General features: G+C 40.8%; 1 protein-coding gene across 1 annotated transcript in view; it reads left to right on the forward strand.

Moving 5' to 3' along the window:
- LOC109873297 (kin of IRRE-like protein 3) overlaps positions 1–22,245 on the forward strand; it is a 270,176-nt gene that overhangs the window by 104,846 nt on the left and 143,085 nt on the right. The window contains exon 2 of the mRNA XM_020464947.2: positions 21,821–21,970. Coding sequence (XP_020320536.1) covers positions 21,821–21,970 — 150 coding nt within the window. The remainder of the gene's footprint in view (positions 1–21,820; positions 21,971–22,245) is intronic.

A 22,245-nucleotide genomic window follows, 5' to 3' on the forward strand; every position in this document is an offset into this window, starting at 1 on the left:
ATGTTTGAAGCCTGAAATGTGGCAAAAGGTTGCAAAGTTCAAGGGGGCCGAATACTTTCGCAAGGCACTGTATACCATAGACTTGCCCGTAACTTGCAAAATGTTTTCAATACTTGTTGTAGTATCTTTTTTAACACATCTGCTCCGAGATTAGAGAACATCAGGAAAGCTCCCAGAAACGTTAAACTATCTCTGACATCACCTGAACTTCAAGAACTTCAGGCACAAACTTCACACCTTACTTTCATTGTAGAGAGTTTGGTTAGACTAAGAGTAAAAATATAAGCAGTGGAATGAATGAGGTTTTCAAACTGAAAAGGGTATGAAGCAGTATGGTATGTTGAGCTTTTCTGTGACTGAAACCAGAAAATCCAGTTACTTTTCAAAGGAATTGTTGCCCTATGGCAAGTTATGATAAAGTACAGCATACTGTATAGACAGTATGTACATAATAATTATCTTTTTTTTTTGGAACTGGTAGTAAGATACATCTGTCATTAATTATCTTTAGTCCCTTTATTGCCCAGTCCCAACATATTGACAGTAGAGCTAAAAGTTAATGTTCCAATTATAAAATAATAACTTCCTTCTGAAGATGGATTTCTAATATGGATCCCAGAGATCTGAGCTGAGCTGATGGGTGTTTCATTGGTCATGGGTCATGTCTGGACATGCATGCTATTGTTAGAAAATTCTGTATAGATGAGGACAAAGGAGAGAATGAGAAGGTTATTACTGTCAGTAAGAGACAGGGGAAGGAATATAAACAGATCTGGGGCATCATTTACAAACTGTGCATAAAGCTATTGTACAAAAGATAGCCAGAATGTGCTTGTGCCAGTTTTCCCACAAAAGTTGGCATTTATACAAATTTAACTTGACGTGCGAATATGGTCACTTCCCCGAAAACTTGAGACCATGCATACGCACATCTGCTGGTGGTCAAAATATTGTATCGCAATCTGTACTGCAATACATTGTCCAAATCGGGGATATGATAAAAAAGTTCATTCATACATTTTTTTCCTATTCATTTTATTTTCATAACCATTGCAGAATACATTTCTCACCTTTTCTGGCCATACAACAAATTATCATCTGTATCTCTCATTTAAAATGACCAAGTAGCCTAGTAAATAGATAGGCTATGTTTTTCAAGTTTTGCAATATCTTAGGTAGCGTGGTTTAACAGGTGAACAGAAGTAAGCTACTGTAAGGTACTTTGCTTGTGAATTCTGAAACATTTTCTATCATATTTAGGGATAAGTCAATTTCACTTATTTGTTTTTTATTTCACCTTTATTTAACCAGGAAGGCCAGTTGAGAACAAGTTCTCATTTACAACTGTGACCTGGCCAAAATAAAGCAAAGCAGTGCGACAAAAACAACAACAGATAGTTACACATAAACAAACAAAGTCTAACACAAAAGAAAAGAAAAATAGAAAAATTTATGTACAGTGTGTGCAAGTGTAGAAGAGTAGGGAGGTAGGCAATAAATAGGACCTAGGGGTGAAAATAATTACAATTTAGCATTAATACTGGAGTGATAGATGTGCAGATGATGAATGTGTAAGTAGAGAATACTGGGGTGCAAAAGAGCAAGAGGGTAAGAGCAAGAGAGTTTTGTATAGTAGCCCCAGGTGTAAAATAATAAATAATGTCTACTTCTCAGAAAGTATTTAACTGAAAAGAGGAGTAAAACAGGGTTGTCTGCTGTCGGCATATCTATTATGGCTATCGAAACGTTCACTATTAAAATCAGATCTAACAATGATGTCAAGGGGCTTCAAATCCAGGGATTAAAAACAAAAGTGCCATTGTATGCTGGCAACTCAGGCTTTCGTTAAATCCACAATTTGGATCCCTGCAAAGCCTCATAGAGGATCTAGGTCATTGCAACCAAACTATGATGTGTTACATTTGAGGTATTTTAGGTATTGGAACTTTTACAATGCCGTGTAGTTTAACATTAAAATGTTCTGATAATGAGGTGGACATACCCAGGATTCATATACTGAAAGAAATGATCTCACGACAATACATTTTTATAGAAAGTTAGCAAAAATTGATAAGATTTTGCTACCATGGAAAGGTAAATACTGGTCTATTTGTGGAAAAGCCACCGTAATTAATTATTTAACCATATCCCAGTTTACCTATTTGCTTAAGGCCCTGCCTACACCAAATTACTTGTTTTTTAAATTAAAGAGCAACATATATTCCACTTTATTCGGCCTGACAAAATAATATGGGCCTATTTATATAATAATATTTTGGAGGGATAAAATGATTTAATATTAAAGAATTGAACCTCTCATTAAAGGCTTCAGTCATGCAAACATTATACTGAAATCTGAAGTGATTGTCCAGCAGATTAGTAAGAATGGCTCACACCGTGTTCAAAAATAGTCCCATTCCCTTTATTCAGATTATAACCTCTCACATTCAGTTATCTGAAAATGAAGTAATCTCCAAAATATAGCTATTTTTAAAACAAAACCATAGAAGCCTGTTGCAATTTCAGTTTAATTCAAAATAGACAAATATTATGTTTAAACTCAAATATACTAATTGATTAAAAAAACATACTTTTTTTGATATTTTATATCATGATATATTTTATATCGTAAATAGGACTGGTGGAGTTATGTCACACATGCAACTAACAAACATATATTAAAATGTTTGCTCAATCCAAAATTACAATCAACTGATTTCAGCTTTTCTACAAAAATATAGGAGGTTAGTGGAAGGAGGAGAAGCTAAGGAACTTGTCTTTCGGCCCTGCATTAAAGACCAAAATTGGTCAAACAAAATTGTGATAAATAAAAAAGTATACTAGTTCTATTTCAGGATTTTTCAATGTGGAGCTTCCATGGCAAATGGTTTCTGAACTGATATACAATGTCGGATTCAAAACGTAGAGTTTTTCAATTCAAATTATTATACAAAATTGACTGAAAAGCCATAGCCATTCGATCAATAATATAATAATACTCTTAGTAAAAATGTTAATCTTTAGAAACTATGAGAATTGAAAGGTTCAGAACGTTTGGGAAACATCACAGCGCAGTTGCAAAATATATTGCAAATATAAATCAAAACTGGATGGTTTTCAGAGAAAGATGGGAGGGGTTGAAGGTAGCTGAAGGGTGACAAAAAGAAGGTTACTAGTGCAAAATGTACTTGTCCGTAAAATGTATATAGTATCTTTAAGCTGGAAGTATTGTTGTCCATAAGTTGTTGTCCACTCAAACTAGGGGAGGGGTGGTAGAGTTAGGGTAAAATAACAAAGAAGGATAATAGATTTAATATATATATTTAATAAATTATATATGGGGAATTGGAAATTAAGCAGATAATTACATTGATAGAACTCACAATCTAGCTGCAATATTAAAGATGATCTACCCCTATTTTGACCATTTTAATTGAAAACAATCACAGTAAAGTACTTAATTCTTACCCAGAAAGAATTTTATATTGAGATAAAAATGGCTGCATTGGACCTTTAACCTGCCTCTGTGGTCTTAGTGGCTTTGGCATAAACCCATTCAGTCATTCAGCCTAAACTGCCTCCCCCTGCAATATGCAGATGAATATAGTTATGTTTGTCAGTGTTTTTTGTGATGTTTGTGATAAGACTTAAATACACTGAGACTTAATGGGACAATAAGCGATGAGAAATCCTGCCTTATTATCAAATATGTTTCAATTGCGTAAGACTCCAGAGATCTGAAACAGCAAAGATCAACACCATCAATCTGATCATTACTATGTGTATTTCTTTAAAATACGAGCTCAACTATCAACAACCAGGTGTCATCATCTAACACACAACCCCATGGTAATGAATCAGTCTCTGTTGTTGCTGTATGCAACCCTGTTGTTGTCTGACACCATGTGAGACACTTGGCAGATAAACAGAGAAGAGGCGTAAGTGAGTTTTTACCTGCTGACATTCTAATAATACTCATGTTTTATGTGCTATGAAGTGTATTATGTTATGTGTTAACAGAATATCATAACATAACACAACACATACAATCTGACATAAACGACACAATCAGTACAGACACAGGCAGAACCCTATCCTTGAAGGGGAGCTCATGTCAGCACTTAATGCTCATGTAATGCTCATGTCACACCTGTAATGTTGCATCACAGGGGTCAACCCGCATCACACTGTAAACCTTGGCGTTGACCTTTGACCTTGACCTTTGACTTGCTGACCTAATCCCAGCCTCCTTCAACGTCTCCCAACCAACCCTCATCCTTTGTCACTCTGTCAGTTCCGCTGTCATAGCGGCCTCAGTGTTAGTCAGAGCCACTAGGGAAGTGACAGGAGAGATGGCAAGAGACAGAGAGAGATGGTATAGTGCTGCATGGGGACATTAGTGTTGATAAGGTCACAGCTGTCAGCGGCGGACTAGGCCCTAATCCTCCCTGACTTGACCTTTCCACCACACATTAGCTCCATTAGCTGAGCAGGAGAACCTTTGCCGGTGAGCAACCTGTTACCACCGCAATGTCACCACAAACACCATTGAGGGGAATGGGATTGCTTGAACACACACGGGGGACCGCAAGGATGCAAGATGATGGTCGCGAGTACGGCTCCGGCAGGCAGAAGTAATGCAGTCACACCAGATTGTCCATAAGCCTGGGTGTGGAGGCCATGCGAGGCTATGCCGGGATGTGATTCGGCAGTGGGGGAGGCTGGGGATGATGTACGTTTCTTTTCTTTCTTCCTGTGGGAAATGTCCCTATAGGTCATCTTCACCTGCCTGTTACGATGGCCAGATGATGAAGAATTGGAGCATTCTCAGGGATCTCTGGTCTGGTATGTTTGCAATGGTCTCAAGTGCCTAGATGATGGTTTCCTGTTTATTCAACCCAAGGTTGTTTCCTCCATTGCTATTGTAATCATTCTGCTTTCTTTCATCGGGTTGTGTTGACCAGGGCAAATGTGTCTTACACATCTAGTCCTGATACCACACTGTATTGCATAGTATATTTCCTATCTTTGTTCCCAGGTAACACACCACGGTCTCAGTTTGTTGTTAGGCTGGGATACAACAGTAGAACTAAAGGGAAACAAGTAAAAACACATTTTCCAGCACTGATACCATGTAATCGCACAGTAAAATCCCACAAATTGAATGGTGTTCATAGGGTTCAACAGACCAAGATCAATATGGAAACATCAGAACAGTAATATGGAAAGTCATTATATAGAAACTACAGTCTGACTTACCTTACCTGGTAATAACCAGGAAATTGTGTTTCTCATTACTGTAATAGCAATTACTGATAATTACCATGGTTATTACCCTGTTATTCCTCTGCTATTCCGAGAATAAATAAGTAAAATACAAAATAAATAAAATCTTATAGCTACAAATTAAAAAGAAAAGCTGGAGTATGGGTAACAATGACAGAGAAAAAAATACCCAAACAATGCCAATAGTCTCATATGGTGCCCCAGCCTAATTAGTGCTGTGCCCTGCCTTGACTCAATGTCTGTTTGTGTGTGTGAGAGACAAAAAGAGAGAGAGAGAGAGCGAGGGAGAGAGCGAGAGAGAGTGTGTGTGGGTGTGCGTCACCAGTGTTAATAAGATCAGACAATTGTGCTGCTACTTCTGTTGGTGTCTGAGCCCACGACATTAGTGTTATAGCAGCAATTATCACCTGTCATGTTAGACAGCTGGCAGTCTCTTGGCCCCACAGATATGACGTGGTGTAAGGTGCAGTTGCCCCTAGATTCTGATCTTGGATCAGTTTTTCATTTCCCCCACTAATAGTTAAGGTTATGATTGGGGGAGGGGAATCTGATGCTGAATTTGTACCTATGGGAAACTGTTCACTGGAACGGTGTGAAGTGATGTGTGACGGCAGGACTATCTTTGACGGGAGTGTTTATATCCCATTGCAAGCGATCATGAACTCTGTCGGCCACTTGTTACAGTGAGCTGCAAGGTGGAGAACAGGTATAAATGAGAGAGTACCAGTGTTTGTGTTTGTGTGTGTGCAGGGCCAGCTTAATGCAGGAGCCTACTGGGGCCCAGACTCTGTCCCTTATTCAGACCCATTCCATTTTTCCACATTTTGTTACATTACAGGCTTATTCTAAAATTGATTAAATAAAACATTTTACACATAAATCTAAACACAATACTCCATAATGACGAAGTGAAAACAGGTTTATAGACATTTTTGCTAGTATATATATATAATATATTATATTATTATATATTATATAATATATAATAATATATATAATATATAATATATATATATATAATATATATTTTTTACTATGAGAATCAAAATTGAGCTCAGGTGCATCCTGTTTCCATTGATCATCCTTGAGATGCTTCTAGTCTTGAATGGAGTCCACCAGTGGTAAATTCAATTGATTGGACATGATCTTGAAAGGCCCACACCTATATAAGGTCCCACAGTTGACAGTGCATGTAGGAGTAAAAACCAAGCCATGAGGTCAAAGGAATTGTCCGTAGAGCTCCGAGACAGGATTGTGTCGAGGCACAGATCTGGGGAAGGGTATCAAAACATTTCTGCAGCATTGAAGGTCCCCAAGAACACAGTGGCCGCCATCATTCTTAAATGGAAGAAGTTTGGAACCACCAACACTCTACCTAGAGCTGGCCACCCGGCCAAGTTGAGAAATCGGGGGATAAGGGCCTTGGTCAGGGAGGTGACCCAGAACCCGACGATCACTCTGACAGAGCTCCAGAGTTCTTTTGTGGAGATGGGAGAACCTTCCAGAAGGACAACCATCTCTGCAGCACTCCACCAATCAGGCCTTTATGGTAGAGTGGCCAGACGGAAGCCACTAAGTAAAAGTAAAAGGCACATGACAGCCCGCTTGGAGTTTGCCAAAAGTCACCTAAAGGACTCTCAGACCAGGAGAAACAAGATTCTCTGGTCTGATGAAACCAAAATGGAACTCTTTGACCTGAATGCTAAGCGTCACATCTGGAGGAAACCTGTCACCATCCCTACGTTCTGCCCCTGAACAAGGCAGCCAACCCACTGTTCCTAGGCGTCATTGAAAATAAGAATTTGTTCTTAACTGACTTGCCTAGTAAATAAAGGTCAAATCAATTAAAATAATATGGTGATGGCAGCATCATGCTGTGGGGATGTTTTTCAGTGGCAGGGACTGGGAAGCTAGTCAGGATTGAGGGAAAGATGTACGGAGCAAAGTACAGAGTGATCCTTGATGAAAACCTGCTCCAGAGTGCTCAGGCCCTCGGACTGGGGCAAAGTACTGAGTAATGGGTCTGAATACTTATGTAAATGTGATATTTCAATGTATTTATTTATTTGCAAACATTTCTCAAAACATGTTTTTGCTTTATCAATATGTGTTGTGTGTAGATTTATGAGGTCAACAAAACGATTGAATCAATTTTAGAATAAGGTTGTAGTGTAATGTAACAAAATGTGGAAAAAGTCAAGGGGTCTGAATACTTTCCAAATGCACTGTATGTATTATGTATACAGTATATATATTTCCTCCTAATATTGTACAATCGATGTGTTGCTTCATTGGCCTAGGCTATTGTTTGTTTGAATTCAAGACCAGATTGAAAGCCCCAGGGCCTATTATTTCTTAATCAGTCCCAGTGTGTGTGTGTGTGTGTTTGTGTGTGTGTCATTTGCAACTAAATTAAGGTGGGAATTATTCTGTGGTTATGTTAGTGTTTCAAACTGAGTATGCCAGTGTTTATATAATGCAAATATAAGTGCATGGTTGTCCTTTATATCAGTGTATGTTTGCACATTTACACTGATTTTACAAAACATTAGGAACACTTTTTCCATGACATCGACTGACCCTAATGAACCCAGGTGAAAGCTATGATCCCTTATTGATGTTACTTGTTAAATCCACGTCAATCAGTGTAGATGAAGGGGGAAGACAGGTTAAAGAAGGATTTTTAAGCCTTGAATAAAGTGAAACATGGATTGTGTGTGTGCCATTCAGAGGGTGAATGGGCAAGACAAAATATTTAAGTGCCTTTGAAGAGAGTATGGTACTAGGTTGCCAGGCGCATCAGTATGAGTGTGTCAAGAACTGCAACGCTGCTGGGTTTTTAACTCTCAGCGGGAGCAGTGTGAGGGAATGAAGGAGAGCAGAGGGAATGAAAGAGAGCAACGAGAGGGAATGAAGGAGAGCAGAGGGAATGAACGAGAGGGAATGAAGGAGAGCAAAGGGAATGAAAGAGAGCAACGAGAGGGAATGAAGGAGAGCAACGAGAGGGAATGAAGGAGAGCAGAGGGAATGAAGGAGAGCAGAGGGAATGAAAGAGAGCAACGAGAGGGAATGAAAGAGAGCAACGAGAGGGAATGAAGGAGAGCAGAGGGAATGAAGGAGAGCAGAGGGAATGAAGGAGAGCAACGAGAGGGAATGAAGGAGATGCAGGAGGAAGGGGGGGGGAGTCCGTGTAAAAAAGGACAGAGTTTTTTTCAACCTGCATCTCTCCGTCTCCCTCTAGAACACAGCACCTGCACCCCATATGGCACCCCTCTCCCTATATTGCGCACTACTTTTGACCTGAGCCCTGTAGTTTTCCCTATGGGTCCCCGATCAGGACTGCACTGTCACGGGAATAGGGTGCCATTTGGGAAACTGCACAGCAACAGCAGTTGTTGCTCTCGGAGAGTGTGTTGAGGTCAGACAAAAGAGGTAGCCAAGCCCCCTGCAGCAGCATTTCTTACTGGGTGCCTCCTGCCCGTCAAAGGCCTGCGAAATGTCAGACAGAATACTAAAAACCTGATAAATGAGCTGAAGTAACATAGAAAGTATGGATAAGAGCGTCAGCTAAACGACTAAAATGTCAACTGTAGAAAAGTGAGACCGAGTTTGGAGGGGGAGGGGGGAAATGTTGATGTACAGTATGTGATTGCATCAGCCTGCATGTGTTTGTAGTGACAATCTTTAAGTCACAGTTCTGTGACTTTAAGGCTAAAGGCCTGGCATGGAGAAATACATAATGAAAGTGTTTATTTTAGTCACTAAAAATGAGAGGTCATATAACATAAGGGAGGTCTTTGCAGCATTCCATTCCCCAATCCTCTTTTCTTCCATCACACCTTTGTGTTTGTGTTTTTGTGTGCATTCTCTTCATAGTTGGTGGAACAAGTAAATAGATTTAAAGAAACAAGTCATTGCACAGTGCCAAGTGGTTTCCTTGAATTTGAATGGATAGGTCCAGCCTTGATAATGGCGTAGAAAATTGTGAGTTTCAAATGCCTATTGTTGACTGTGCTGTGCCTAATGCCACTCAGCTGAGATTAAACATGCACAGCTGCAGCTGTGGGACACTCAACCTCTATTCAACATGTAAAGTTGTGTCGTGAAAAAAAGAGTCAAGATTGTTGCTTTACATTTTTCATTTACATAGCCTCCAAAACCAGATACAGTTCGTATTCCAGCTTTTATGTTGACAATGTACAAGGATGAAGCTTAACCATTTACACTTGTGGGAATTGGCCCATATAGATAGGGCTAAATTGAAATGTTTATTACAGGAGATATATGAAATGTATATGCATAAGCATGGCAGCAATTAAAAGGGAACAATTTGGAGATTATGGGAACAATAGTAGACCAAAGTTGAGTACACAACAACACAACCTGACACAAGACTGAATCCAAACCTTTCACTGTTGATTTCATGTGCATTTTACATTTACTGTACTTTTCGCAGCATTTGTTTAAAGGGATCTGAAAATATTCTGGATACATTCAGTAACATGATTAGAATATTCCTGGATAATGTGGGGTAGGTGCAACATAATACAACATAATGACAAGGGTTTGAGTGAGAGGACTAACTGGAGTGTCCAAGTGGCCACACACCTCTCCAAAGTGTGCACAGTTCCTAAGTACACTGAACAAAAATATAAACGCAACATGTGTTGGTCCCAAGTGTGGGTTCCATGTTTCATGAGCTAAAATAAAACATCTCAGACATTTTCTACATGCACAAAAAGCTTATTTCTCTCAAAATGTGTACACAAATTTCTTTACATCCCTGTTAGTGAGCATTTATCCTTTGCCAAGATAATCCATCCACCTGACAGGTGTGGCTTATCAAGAAGCTGATTATTTTAAACAGCATGATGCACAGGTGCACCTTGTGCTGGAGACAATAAAAGTATCTATCTGTGGCAATAAAATGCCACAGATGTCTCAAGTTTAGAGGGTGAAATTGGCATGCTGACTGCAGGAATGTCCACCAGAGTTGTTGACAGGTAAATTAATGTTAATTTCTCTTCTATAAGCTGCCTCAAATGTTGTTTTAGAGAATTTGGCAGTACGTCCAACCGGCTTCACAACTGCAGACCACGAGTAACCACGCAATCCCAAAACTGCCACATCGGGCTTCTTCACCTGCCCAGTCATGTGAAATCCATAGATTAGGACCTAATGAATTATTTAAATTGACTAATTTCCTTATATGAATTGTAACTCAGTCAACATTTTGAAATTGCATTTATATTTTTGTTCAGCACAATTTCAAAGAAGAGTCTTCAACTATAAGGTGCCTTTTTTGAGCTCTCCTAGCTGTGCCATTGTGGAACTAGAGCAAGCACACTTGTAGGCATTTCGCTTGGAACATAACACTGCATCCCCGCCATCACACAATCACAGTTGTTGTTCACACGATTAAAAAATAGCTTTTTAAAAATCGTATTCTGGTTCAGGTGGGCATAATATGAAAGTGTGTTCTATTGCCAGCAGTTATAAGTTATAAAATACGCTCTTACAGTGTTAGGCTTTCACAGGGCAATTCAGAGAAACCGATCGTAATTTTGTACATGTTCCGCAGTGAATTTTCTTCACAAAAGACAAACATAGGCTCATTCTGTTCAGAACAGTCTAGGGTATGAATCCATTTCATCTTTTAACTGTACATCAAACATAGTGATCATAAACAGTGACACTGTATAGGCCTATGACATGAGTTTTAAGATATGTAAATATGAAGTGCACGTTTGGACTCAGGGGTGTTTGGTTTGCTTGTATGACATCAAAGCAGTATTTATTATAATCCTCAATGTGTCATCTTTCAAAATGCATAGAGTCCTCTTAATTTACAGCATTTCCCTCACTCAGACCAAAACAAAATAGTAAAATTTGCCCAATTAGCGGGAGGGATGGGGGCAACTTCTTGTTGCGTGCAGTGCTCAAGTTCGGAACGGCTGTCAGTCAAAAGTACAGTGGATTTTAGCGCAGAGACAGGTCTGACGTCATTTATAACATGTTACTTTACAACCACTGCGTTACAATTTAGGAGCTTATCAGTGCCCAAATTGGCCATTTTCAACCTGTATATAGCTACGAGTGTAAAGAGGTAATTGTTAAGCAAGATCAAGCTAACTTGGTGGGCTTCATGGTCAGAAAAGATATTGTAACTGCCTAGCGAAGAGCACTTGCACTCTCAAAGGCAACACAAAATCCTGACATTCTGTGCATTACCAAACAAAAGAAGAGGCACAGTTAAACATGTCTTTCAACACACCTGGAATCTACTTGCACATGTTCTGTTATCTACTTTTCTAACATTCAATATAACACGTAATCACGTGTCTGCACACTTTTTTCAAGTGACTGGTCTGTGCGAAAGATATCATTCCAGTAGGTGGAAAGCTTCCAGTTACATGAAGTAAGACAATGTGTCTAGTTGCCGCCTGGCATCAGTCTTTAGCCCACACAGATAAGGTGTACAACTGTCGATAGACCACAAAATGTAATATCCGGAACACATCCTTGTCTTGTTCTGGTAATATATTGTCCATTGCCGTTAGTCAGCACCTCCACACAAACACATTTTTCTGGGTGTGCGCCAGCTCATGTTTTTTATTTTAATATATTGTCCCTCATCACAATTAGCTGTCCTTCATAGACTGTTATCTGTTGAAACTCGACACCGTTTTACACACAGATGCATATTTCACTTTCCAATGTCACAACATAACTTTTGAGGGTGCAGTGCTTTCGGTATAGTACAGGTGCAAGTCATTGCCGAATTAAGATCGGACTTTGGAAATCAACTTATGAACGCCACCAGCGCTAAAAAAAACACAACATCCATGTTTGGTGGCAGTTCTATCCCATTGATATCTGACTGTTGCTGTATACTATCTATACATGGCTTCTACCTCTACATGGCCTCTATATCTCCATGGCCTCTATCTCTACATGGCTTCTACCTCTACATGGCCTCTATCTCTACATGGCCTCTATCTCTACATGGCTTCTATATCTACACATGGCTTCTACCTCTACATGGCCTCTATCTCTACATGGACTCTACCTCTACATGGCCTCTATCTCTACATGGCCTCTATATCTACATGTCCTCTATCTCTACATGGCTTCTACCTCTACATGGAATCTATCTCTACCTCTACATGGCCTCTATCTCTATATGGCCTCTATCTCTACATGTTCTCTATCTCTACATGGCCTCTATATCTACATGGGCTCTACCTCTACATGGCCTCTATCTCCACATGGCCTCTATCTCCACATGGCCTCTATCTCCAAATGGCCTCTATCTCTACATGGCCTCTATCTCTACATGGCCTCTATCTCCAAATGGCCTCTATCTCTACATGGCCTCTACCTCTACATGGCCTCTATATCTACATGGCCTCTATATCTACATGCCCTCTACCTCTACATGGCTTCTACCTCTACATGGCCTCTATCTCTATATGGCCTCTATCTTTACATGGCCTCTATCTCTACATGGCCTCTATCTCTACATGGACTCTACCTCTACATGGCCTCTATCCCTACATGGCCTCTATATCTACATGGCCTCTATCTCTACATGGCCTCTGTCTCTACATGGACTCTACCTCTACATGGCCTCTATCTCTACATGGTCTCTATCTACATGTTGCCTCTATCTCTACATGGCTTCTACCTCTACATGGAATCTATCTCTACATGGCTTCTACCTCTACATGGCCTCTATCTCTACATCTTCTCTATCTCTACATGGCCTCTATATCTACATGGGCTCTATCTCTACATGGCCTCTATCTCTACATGGACTCTACCTCTACATGGCCTCTATCTCCACATGGCCTCTATCTCCACATGGCCTCTATCTCCACATGGCTTCTATCTCCAAATGGCCTCTATCTCTACATGGCCTCTATCTCCAAATGGCCTCTATCTCTACATGGCCTCTACCTCTACATGGCCTCTATATCTACATGGCCTCTATATCTACATGCCCTCTACCTCTACATGGCTTCTACCTCTACATGGCCTCTATCTCTATATGGCCTCTATCTTTACATGGCCTCTATCTCTACATGGACTCTACCTCTACATGGCCTCTATCCCTACATGGCCTCTATATCTACATGGCCTCTATCTCTACATGGCCTCTGTCTCTACATGGACTCTACCTCTACATGGCCTCTATCTCTACATGGCCTCTATCTACATGTTGCCTCTATCTCTACATGGCTTCTACCTCTACATGGAATCTATCTCTACATGGCTTCTACCTCTACATGGCCTATATCTCTACATCTTCTCTATCTCTACATGGGCTCTATCTCTACATGGACTCTGCCTCTATCTCCACATGGCCTCTATCTCCACATGGCCTCTATCTCCAAATGGCCTCTATCTCTACATGGCCTCTATCTCTACATGGCCTCTATCTCCAAATGGCCTCTATCTCTACATGGCCTCTACATCTACATGGCCTCTATATCTACATGCCCTCTACCTCTACATGGCTTCTACCTCTACATGGCCTCTATCTCTACATGGCCTCTATCTCTACATGGACTCTACCTCTACATGGCCTCTATCCCTACATGGCCTCTATATCTACATGGCCTCTATCTCTACATGGCCTCTGTCTCTACATGGACTCTACCTCTACATGGCCTCTATCTCTATATGGCCTCTATCTACATGTTGCCTCTATCTCTACATGGCTTCTACCTCTACATGGAATCTACCTCTACATGGACTCTACCTCTACATGGCCTCTATCTCTACATGGCCTCTATCTCCACATGGCCTCTATCTCCACATGGCCTCTATCTCCACATGGCCTCTATCCCCACATGGCCTCTATCTCTACATGGCCTCTATATCTACATGGCCTCTATCTCCAAATGGCCTCTATCTCTACATGGCCTCTACCTCTACATGGCCTCTATATCTACATGGCCTCTATCTCTACATGGCCTCTATATCCACAAGGCCTCTATCTCTACATGGCCTCTATCTCTACATGGCCACTATCTCTACATGAGAAGAACAATTTTCTCTCTCTCCCAGAGCTGGCTACTCCAGAGCACTACATTTGATAACATCCTTTTTTGGTCATTACCAAAGTGTCATTACCCATCAGTTTAACAGATAGCGCTGACTGGGTTCATTTTGCTCATGATTTCATCAAACCAATCAATATATTCTATGGTGTTATATCACCATGGCTAGATAATGGGTATTGGTTGAGTTTTACCATCATTCTGTACAAAGAAAGAGTGACTTATTTCAGCGTCTTGCATCGCAGTAATGACCTAATCCTAAATCATTTTTAGAGACCATTTTTTTCACCTTTATTATATTTTGCCTCTGAATAAGTGATTGATTATAATGAAATTGTTTATATTGACAAGAATCAATGTATCATTACAGTCCATCTCAACCCTGGGATTTCTTTCCAGACTTATTGTTCTTCACATCAAAAGCTGTGGCCAAACACAGCCAACGTTGTTTATTGCATTTCTATTTTATAAAGAAGCTTTTAAAAAAGACAAGTTCATATGTGAGATTGGTTTACAGTAAACTGTGAAACACGTCGTGCAATCTCCCCCTTTTTATTGCCTATTGTCATGTGCGCTTAGGGAGTGCTCAAGGTTGTTGTCCGTGGCTTTGTTCTTACACAAAGTAACTAATCTCCTTGAAGCAGAGGTGCCTTGTAATTGCTGTGGAGCGTTGTTCAGCAGAGATAATAAGAAATCATAACAGAGAGTCGGACACACAGGTTTCTATGCTGATACACTGGCTTGGCCTTTTGCTGCATCTCAGGGGCAAGATTAGCTTCTCTACCCACATCTCTTTTCACAATCATTCCCCCCACTACAGAACTCCCTGCATACGATCTATCAATTACTTCCGGCTTTTCAGTTGTTAAAAGCTCAGTGTTGTTAAAGGCTAAAGGAAATGGGCCTTAAGCACTTCTCTACTCTCTTTTTTCCATTCCACAAGGCATAATAAACCTTTTTGACTTCTTTAGAATTGAAGCCCCCACATCCCCCTTGCAGTTACTGTAGGCCTATACAGTGTACGTGAAGCAACTGCAGTTATGTTTAAAGTAAACAGTCATGTGGAAAACGCCCACACGCCTCATGATGTTACAAGAGAAGGAAGGAAAGCGTGATCTTCGTGTGCTTTTATCTTGAGTTTAGAGGAAGTGAAACTCTTATTTGATTGGCGGTGTTTGGATTCGTGTTTTCCGTTTCAGCGATAATGGCCTAGGGCCGCATTTGAGCACCTTTTGTTCGTGCAGTGGGTGGAGGATCAATCCTAGAATCAAAGTTCTTCTAGCTCCATTTTCTCCTCTCTTACCCTCAACCCTAGTTGAAGCTGGAGAAGACACTTTATTTTCTGAAGCGGGAGCTGGGTAACTTGGAGAATTGAATGGAAGCCCAATTTGACCTTTTTTCTTCTTCTCCAAAACCAAACCTCTTATCTTCCAAGGTCTGTCTCCAACCTGACAAGTAACAATTTCATTTTTCACAGAAGACCCACGGGAGGCAACACATAATGTTTTTGTGTTTGTCACACTGTGGCACATTTCCATCTTTTATTTTAAAAAATACAGAAGATTAGAAGGAAAGACTGGCTGGTTTTTCAATCTTGACAATTTTGTTTAGCATTTGGAAACACATTTGGTCAAATCCTCAGAAAACATTTCACAGTACTGTGGACTGTAGGTGGATCGTTACAATCCTCTGTAATAATTCCATTATACACAGTAGATTAAGTTTTTTTTCTTTTTCTTGTTTTTCTTCCTCTGATTGACTAATTTTCTCCTTCTGATAATAACAATACAAAGGGAACCACGGAAGACAATGAAATGGAATCATTTTTGTCACGGCTGTTAACAATTTACATTGCACTGACAGGTACCAAACTGATGTAATATTACTTTCCAATCTTCGACTGTGACATTTTAGTGCTGTAGCCCAGCACACACTCAAAGCACTAGTCCCCACAAAGTTGACAGGGCACACAACCCCATATTTCACTCTCTCCTGTTTTAGTTTATGGACACCAGTGGCCACCTCTCCCTAGAGCAGTGTGAAGGGACTGCAGGGCTGTGACGGTAATGAGAATGAATGGTTCTCAGCACTCTGGCACTAAATCGCTGATGATGTTTATGGCACACATTTCCATCTTGCCGTGGCAAAACCTTTCACAGTCTTTTGTGACTATTAAGTAAAGCTGCCAAAATGTCCCTCTTCTCAGTGTTCTCAACAGGTAAGGGAATGAGGCACCACTCATAAGCCTAATAGCATTTCAATAAATCCACAGGCAAACGGGAGAAATCGATCCCTGTAATACTGTGCATATTACATTGGCAAACACCTCTAGGAACGATGTGGTTGTGTTAGATGCTGGTTTAAATCTTGTATCATCTTGAGAGCTGATGTCATCAATTTTGTGAGGTTGGGTATTTGAACGAAAGAAAGATTTTCCTATCATGTACTCTATGTACATTAATCTCAACCCTGTTACCTTATGTCAACCCTGTTACCTTATGCCAACCCTGTTGTACAACACTGCTCTGTGACCCTGTCAAAACTGATTCTCTTCAGTAGCCTTGACTCAAGATGAGATTTGCAGACAAATTGAACTATCATCAACTAGACATGGCAGCAATGTATTGAGGTTTCCAACAGAGATTGCTGTTTGTGAATTCAGCTTAAGTTACTCTTGAGTCATTTCTGTGTGTGTAGACTTCCTTACTGTCTTGAGTAAGTCATGGTACAAACAAAGTGATTACTCACTCTTGTATTTTGGCACATCTCCCAATTGTAAGTCTTCTAACAACTAAAACATTCTGTACTTCTGAGAATTTCAGTCTACAACTAATTCAGAATGTTTGGCACAGGCGCAATTTTTGCCTTTGTGCTGGAGGAGCTCATGTAATTTGGCATTCTGAATGTGAAGGGAAATGTAAACGTTTTAGGCAAACAGAACATTTATGAGCAGTATCCTTGACAAAATATATGTATTTGTTTTGAATTGACTCAGTGTGTCCTCGCACACTGAGAAGCCGGCGATGTGATGATGAGATTCATTTGTTATATTCAGACTCCCATTAGAGCTATCCATGCTCTGCAGAATCCCTGTTGTGAGGCACCACTAGGAGTCCAGGGCTAGATTGAAGCATTACATTGCACCCCCACAGATCCTGAGATTCCATTTGGTTTTAAATGCAATGTAAATGTGAACAGACGTTGCCCTTAAGTCTCTCTTGGGGCAGTGCTCTTTCTGAGGTTATCTGAGGTCTCAAACTGTCGATTTTGTTTGTTAAACTGTGTCAGACCAAGTCATTTTTCTGCATTTTGAGATGGCAGCCTTTTGACATTGGTGAGAGTACTGGGAAATACATTTGCTGTGGAAAGTCAGCATGAATATTGTTAATGTCGCCAACAGTGGCAAAGACAATACTCAACTGAACTGTTTATCATGAGTGGAAGTAAACAGTTTGTGCAGGCAGGTATATTTCCCTTATGCATACAGCACAGAGTAGAAATAATGCTAATTCATACAGTATGCTGTCTTTGAAACAGACATGCACCTTAAAATAGTGAATCTCAAATGCATTTCCTTGATTCCTTGCATCCTCTCTACTCGCCTCTTCCTCAAAACGCATTGGAGAGGATCCTAGATTTGTCCTTCAGACAATCTTCTCCAATGTACTTTGAAAAGGAGGCAAGGTGAGATAATGAGATGAAATGCAATTTATTAGTAGGAGAGGGGGCAGAGGAGGCACATTTTATGAACAGAATGGCGTAAAAACCCAAGAGTCAAACATATAGGTCTCCTTCTCAAGTCAACAGTGGTTTCACCCACAAAACGTCCCAGTATTTTTTACTACGTGACACTGTCACCCTTTGCTTACCTGAAGATGATGTTGGCAGTAATTTCGCCAAGATATCAAGTCCTGTCTAAATCTGTGAAAGGCTGCTACCTTGCCTGCATGAACTAAACAAATGCCTCATGCAATGCCAGCAATGCCTCATGTAACACAATGTTGATTCCACTAATGGACTGAGAAAATGTTGGATTGTCTGGGGAGAAAGGCATCATGACTCATCAGCCTGATCGATATTCAACATGCCATCCATCTTGCAACTGTCTGGATCTGGACCAAGGGATGACTGGTAGATAAATAATCGTATATAAAATATTAAAATACTGTTCACTTTTTACGTAAAGTAATAAGCACATATTACAACAACTGTTCAGCAAGAGCACTTAATAACATCAGATATGAGATAGAAATACAGGTTGCCATAGAAACAATAGATACACATTAGACACCTTAAGAGCTGTAACTGTCAAAATGGAAGCATAATAAGGAAGCCTGTAGACAAGACAAGACTATGTTTGCGTCTCAAATGGCACCCTATTCCCTTTAAGAGCCCTATGGGTCTGGTCAAAAGTAGTGCAGTATATAGAACATAGGGTGCCATTTGGGACATATAATCCTCTCTACCACGCTAATATAGCACAGCAGTTCTTATGTTTGCTGTGTCTGTTCTCTATGGAGATTCATCTAATCAATGGTTGGATGATGCTTATGAAAGGCATATCTCATAAAGCTGCAGCTTATTGAATTAAAAGACGGAAATCGACCAAGTACGTCTCCAGAGAGAGCAGAAGTAAAGATTTGGTTTATGTCGTCTGCTTTCCCCCTTTTTTTTCGCATTATAGGAAGTAAAGAGCCAAAGGATTTTCCTGTATAAAATGTTTGGACACAGTGTACCGGAGATGTTGATATAGTAGAAACCCAATTCAGCAAGACCTTGAATATGTGTTATTTTCTTTAGTGAGACATTCAAGTTTTCATCCTACAAAACTATATAAAAGCCGGCTGTGTCCTGCACGTACCTTGTACCGAACCCTCCTCCAGAAAACCCTGTCTCACGATATTCACACCCTTTCAAGATGCGTTCTCTAAATTAGGTTAGCTGCTGTCAGCAATGCACCAGTCGGTACTTCAGTGTTGATTCCACTCATGTACACGCACACAAACACTCACGCACACACATGGGTGTGTGACTGTGTCTCTCAGACAGACATGGTGCTTGACCTATACTGTGTACATTACAGTAGATAACCACTGTGTGCTGCAAGAGAATCTATAGCCGGATATGTCTAATCATCTCTGCTGCCAGCAATAGAAATACACTGCAGTCCTTTGTTGCAATGAGGGTTGAGATGGGAATGAATGAGACTAAAGACAGATCAAGTTGAGCAGTTACATGGGATAATTTTTGATTTGATGGTTGCTGTATTGCATTTGCGGTTTAAAAGGTAATTGTGATGTTAATAGAAGTGCTCTCCTAATACCTGGTGTCATCATTACCATAAGCCTTACGTCAACATAAATGGCAGGCAATGAAAGTTGAGTGTGAATATTTCCATGTGATAATGGGTTGGAGTATTTATGAATGTGGGATGATGTGGCCGAATGCCAGCACCTTATCCTGTGCATTTTTTCGCTATGCGAGCCAATCCCCATTAATTCAACCATCCATGGACACTATATAACTAACACACTGCATAGTCACCTTTGCAATTGTCCATATTTGGACAGCCTCTGTCTCAGCAGGACTTTCAACTGTTTGATTAGTCTTTCTTCATCCTGTCCTTCATCTCTGTTCAGCCCGTTCAATTTCTTGTTTGTTTATACCTTCACTAACAGCTACATTCCCTCTCCCTCTCCTTGCCCCATTTAACAGAAATGATTGGTAATTACCGTTTGTTTGTGTTCTCTGTTGAACATAGCTCAGTTAAGTCAATAGTTCATTGCTACATCATTAGCGCTTTATCTTTTGTTTTTCTGTAGTGGTGCATGGTCCGCGGACTTGCTTCCATCCATAGCTTCTGTATGCTTATTTTCACTGGGCTACTGTGGCAACATTAGTATTAGGATTCATTGTTGCACTCAGGAAAAAAATATCTAACAAATGCTTCATCGATCTAACATCTACCCTGATGGTACCTCCTTGGAAGAGGCGCTGTTGCTCACCAGGCTAGCATGGCTCAGTTGGCAGGGCATTGCGCCTGCAATGCCAAGGTTGTGGGTTTGATACTTGCTGGGGCCACCCATGTGAAAATGTATTCATGCGCTACTGCAAGTCGCTTTGGATAAGAGCGTCAGCTTTAACCCCCTGAGGTTGATGTCTGCGACCCGCTGAAATCAAATGAGCATAATAAAACAATCCCCATAAAATCTGTCAGTTTAAGACAGAGAACTGGGTATTTTGCATTGAATGCATCTCAATCCATCGCATCCACCTACGTAATACTTGCATATCTGAACAGCCAATCTGCCAACTTATTTATTTCAAAAAAATATATGTTTTACTTTTTCTTCCTAATTTCGTGGTATCCAATTGGTAGTTACAGCCTAGTCTCATCGCAGCAACTCCCATACGGACTCGGAGATGAAGGTCGAGAGCCATGCGTCCTCCGAAACACAACCCAACTAAGCCGCACTACTCCTTCACACAATGCCCGCTTAACCCGAAAGCCAGCCACACCAATGTGTCGGAGGAAACACCGTACACCTGGCGACTGTGTCTGCATGCATGCGCCCAGCCCGCCGCCACAGGAGTCACTAGAGCACGATGGATGAGAGACCATTATTCCTCCTCCACCAAACTTTACAGTTGGCACTTTGCATTGGAGCAGGTAGCATTGTCCTGGTATCTGCCAAATCCAGAGTCGTCCGTCAGACTGCCAGATGATGAAGCGTGATTTATCACTCCAGAGAACACGTGAGTGTTGCATACGAGGACAGATTATATTTACGCTCTACGCAATTCAGCACTCAGCAGTCCCGTTCTGAGAGCTTGTGTGGCCTACCACTTCATGGCTGAGACATTGTTGCTCCTAGACGTTTCCACTTCACAATAACAGCACTTACAGTTGACCGGGGCAGTTCTAGCAGGGCAGAAATGTGGTCTTGTTGGAAAGGTGGCATCCTATGACAGTGCCACGTTGAAAGTCATTGAGCTCTTCAGTAGGGGTGTTCTAATGCCAATGTTTTTCTTTGGAGATTGCATGGCAGTGTGCTCGATTTAATACACCTGCCAGCAACGAGTGTGGCTGAAATAGCCAAATCCACTAATTTGAAGGGGTGTCCACATACTGATTCTTCTTATATTTCTCAGATGGAAGATAAACACTTTTTTTTGGGGGGGGGGGACTATCTGTTGTTCTGTGTAGTGAGTTGGTTATTCAATGAGCTAATAGTAGTAAGGACAAATGTTTCCTCAAGTATTTGTTTTAAATATTTTTTTGATACTTCAACGGCTTAAAATTCTAAATCAAATTATCCTTGGTATGACGTTCTTAAAACAATTCCATTTAGCTTAGTAGACAGGACGTAGACTCTTGTGGTTTAATGGCATATATCACTAAATGTGTGTGTACAAAATGAAATGATATGGAAACTATTTTGACAATATACCCTTTTTCTCTGTTTCAGGGGCCAGTGCGGTGTTTACCCAGCAGCCCACAGACCTGGTGGTGGTGGCGGGTCAGCCAGTGACCCTGCCCTGCTCCATCCCTGGGTACCACGGCATGGTGCTCTGGCTCCGAGATGGCATGGCCCTGGGAGTCAACAGGGACCTCTCAGGTAGGAAAGCCCCTTACTTATTACGGTATCACTTTACTTAGAATGGTGTTAATGTGGCATTTATCAAGCTTTCAGAAACCCTTTATATCTATATCTAAAAGCGGTACCGGAGCGCCAAGTCTGGGACCTAAAGGCTCCTGAACAGCTTCTACCCCCAAGCCATAAGACTGCTGAACAGTTAATCAAATGGCTACCCAGACTACTTAAATTGACCCCCTTTTTATTTGCACTGATTCTCTTGCACTGGCTCTATGCACACTTACTGGTCTCGACAC

This window comes from Oncorhynchus kisutch, linkage group LG28, assembly GCF_002021735.2.
Source record: "Oncorhynchus kisutch isolate 150728-3 linkage group LG28, Okis_V2, whole genome shotgun sequence".
Classification (NCBI taxonomy): Eukaryota; Metazoa; Chordata; class Actinopteri; order Salmoniformes; family Salmonidae; genus Oncorhynchus; species Oncorhynchus kisutch.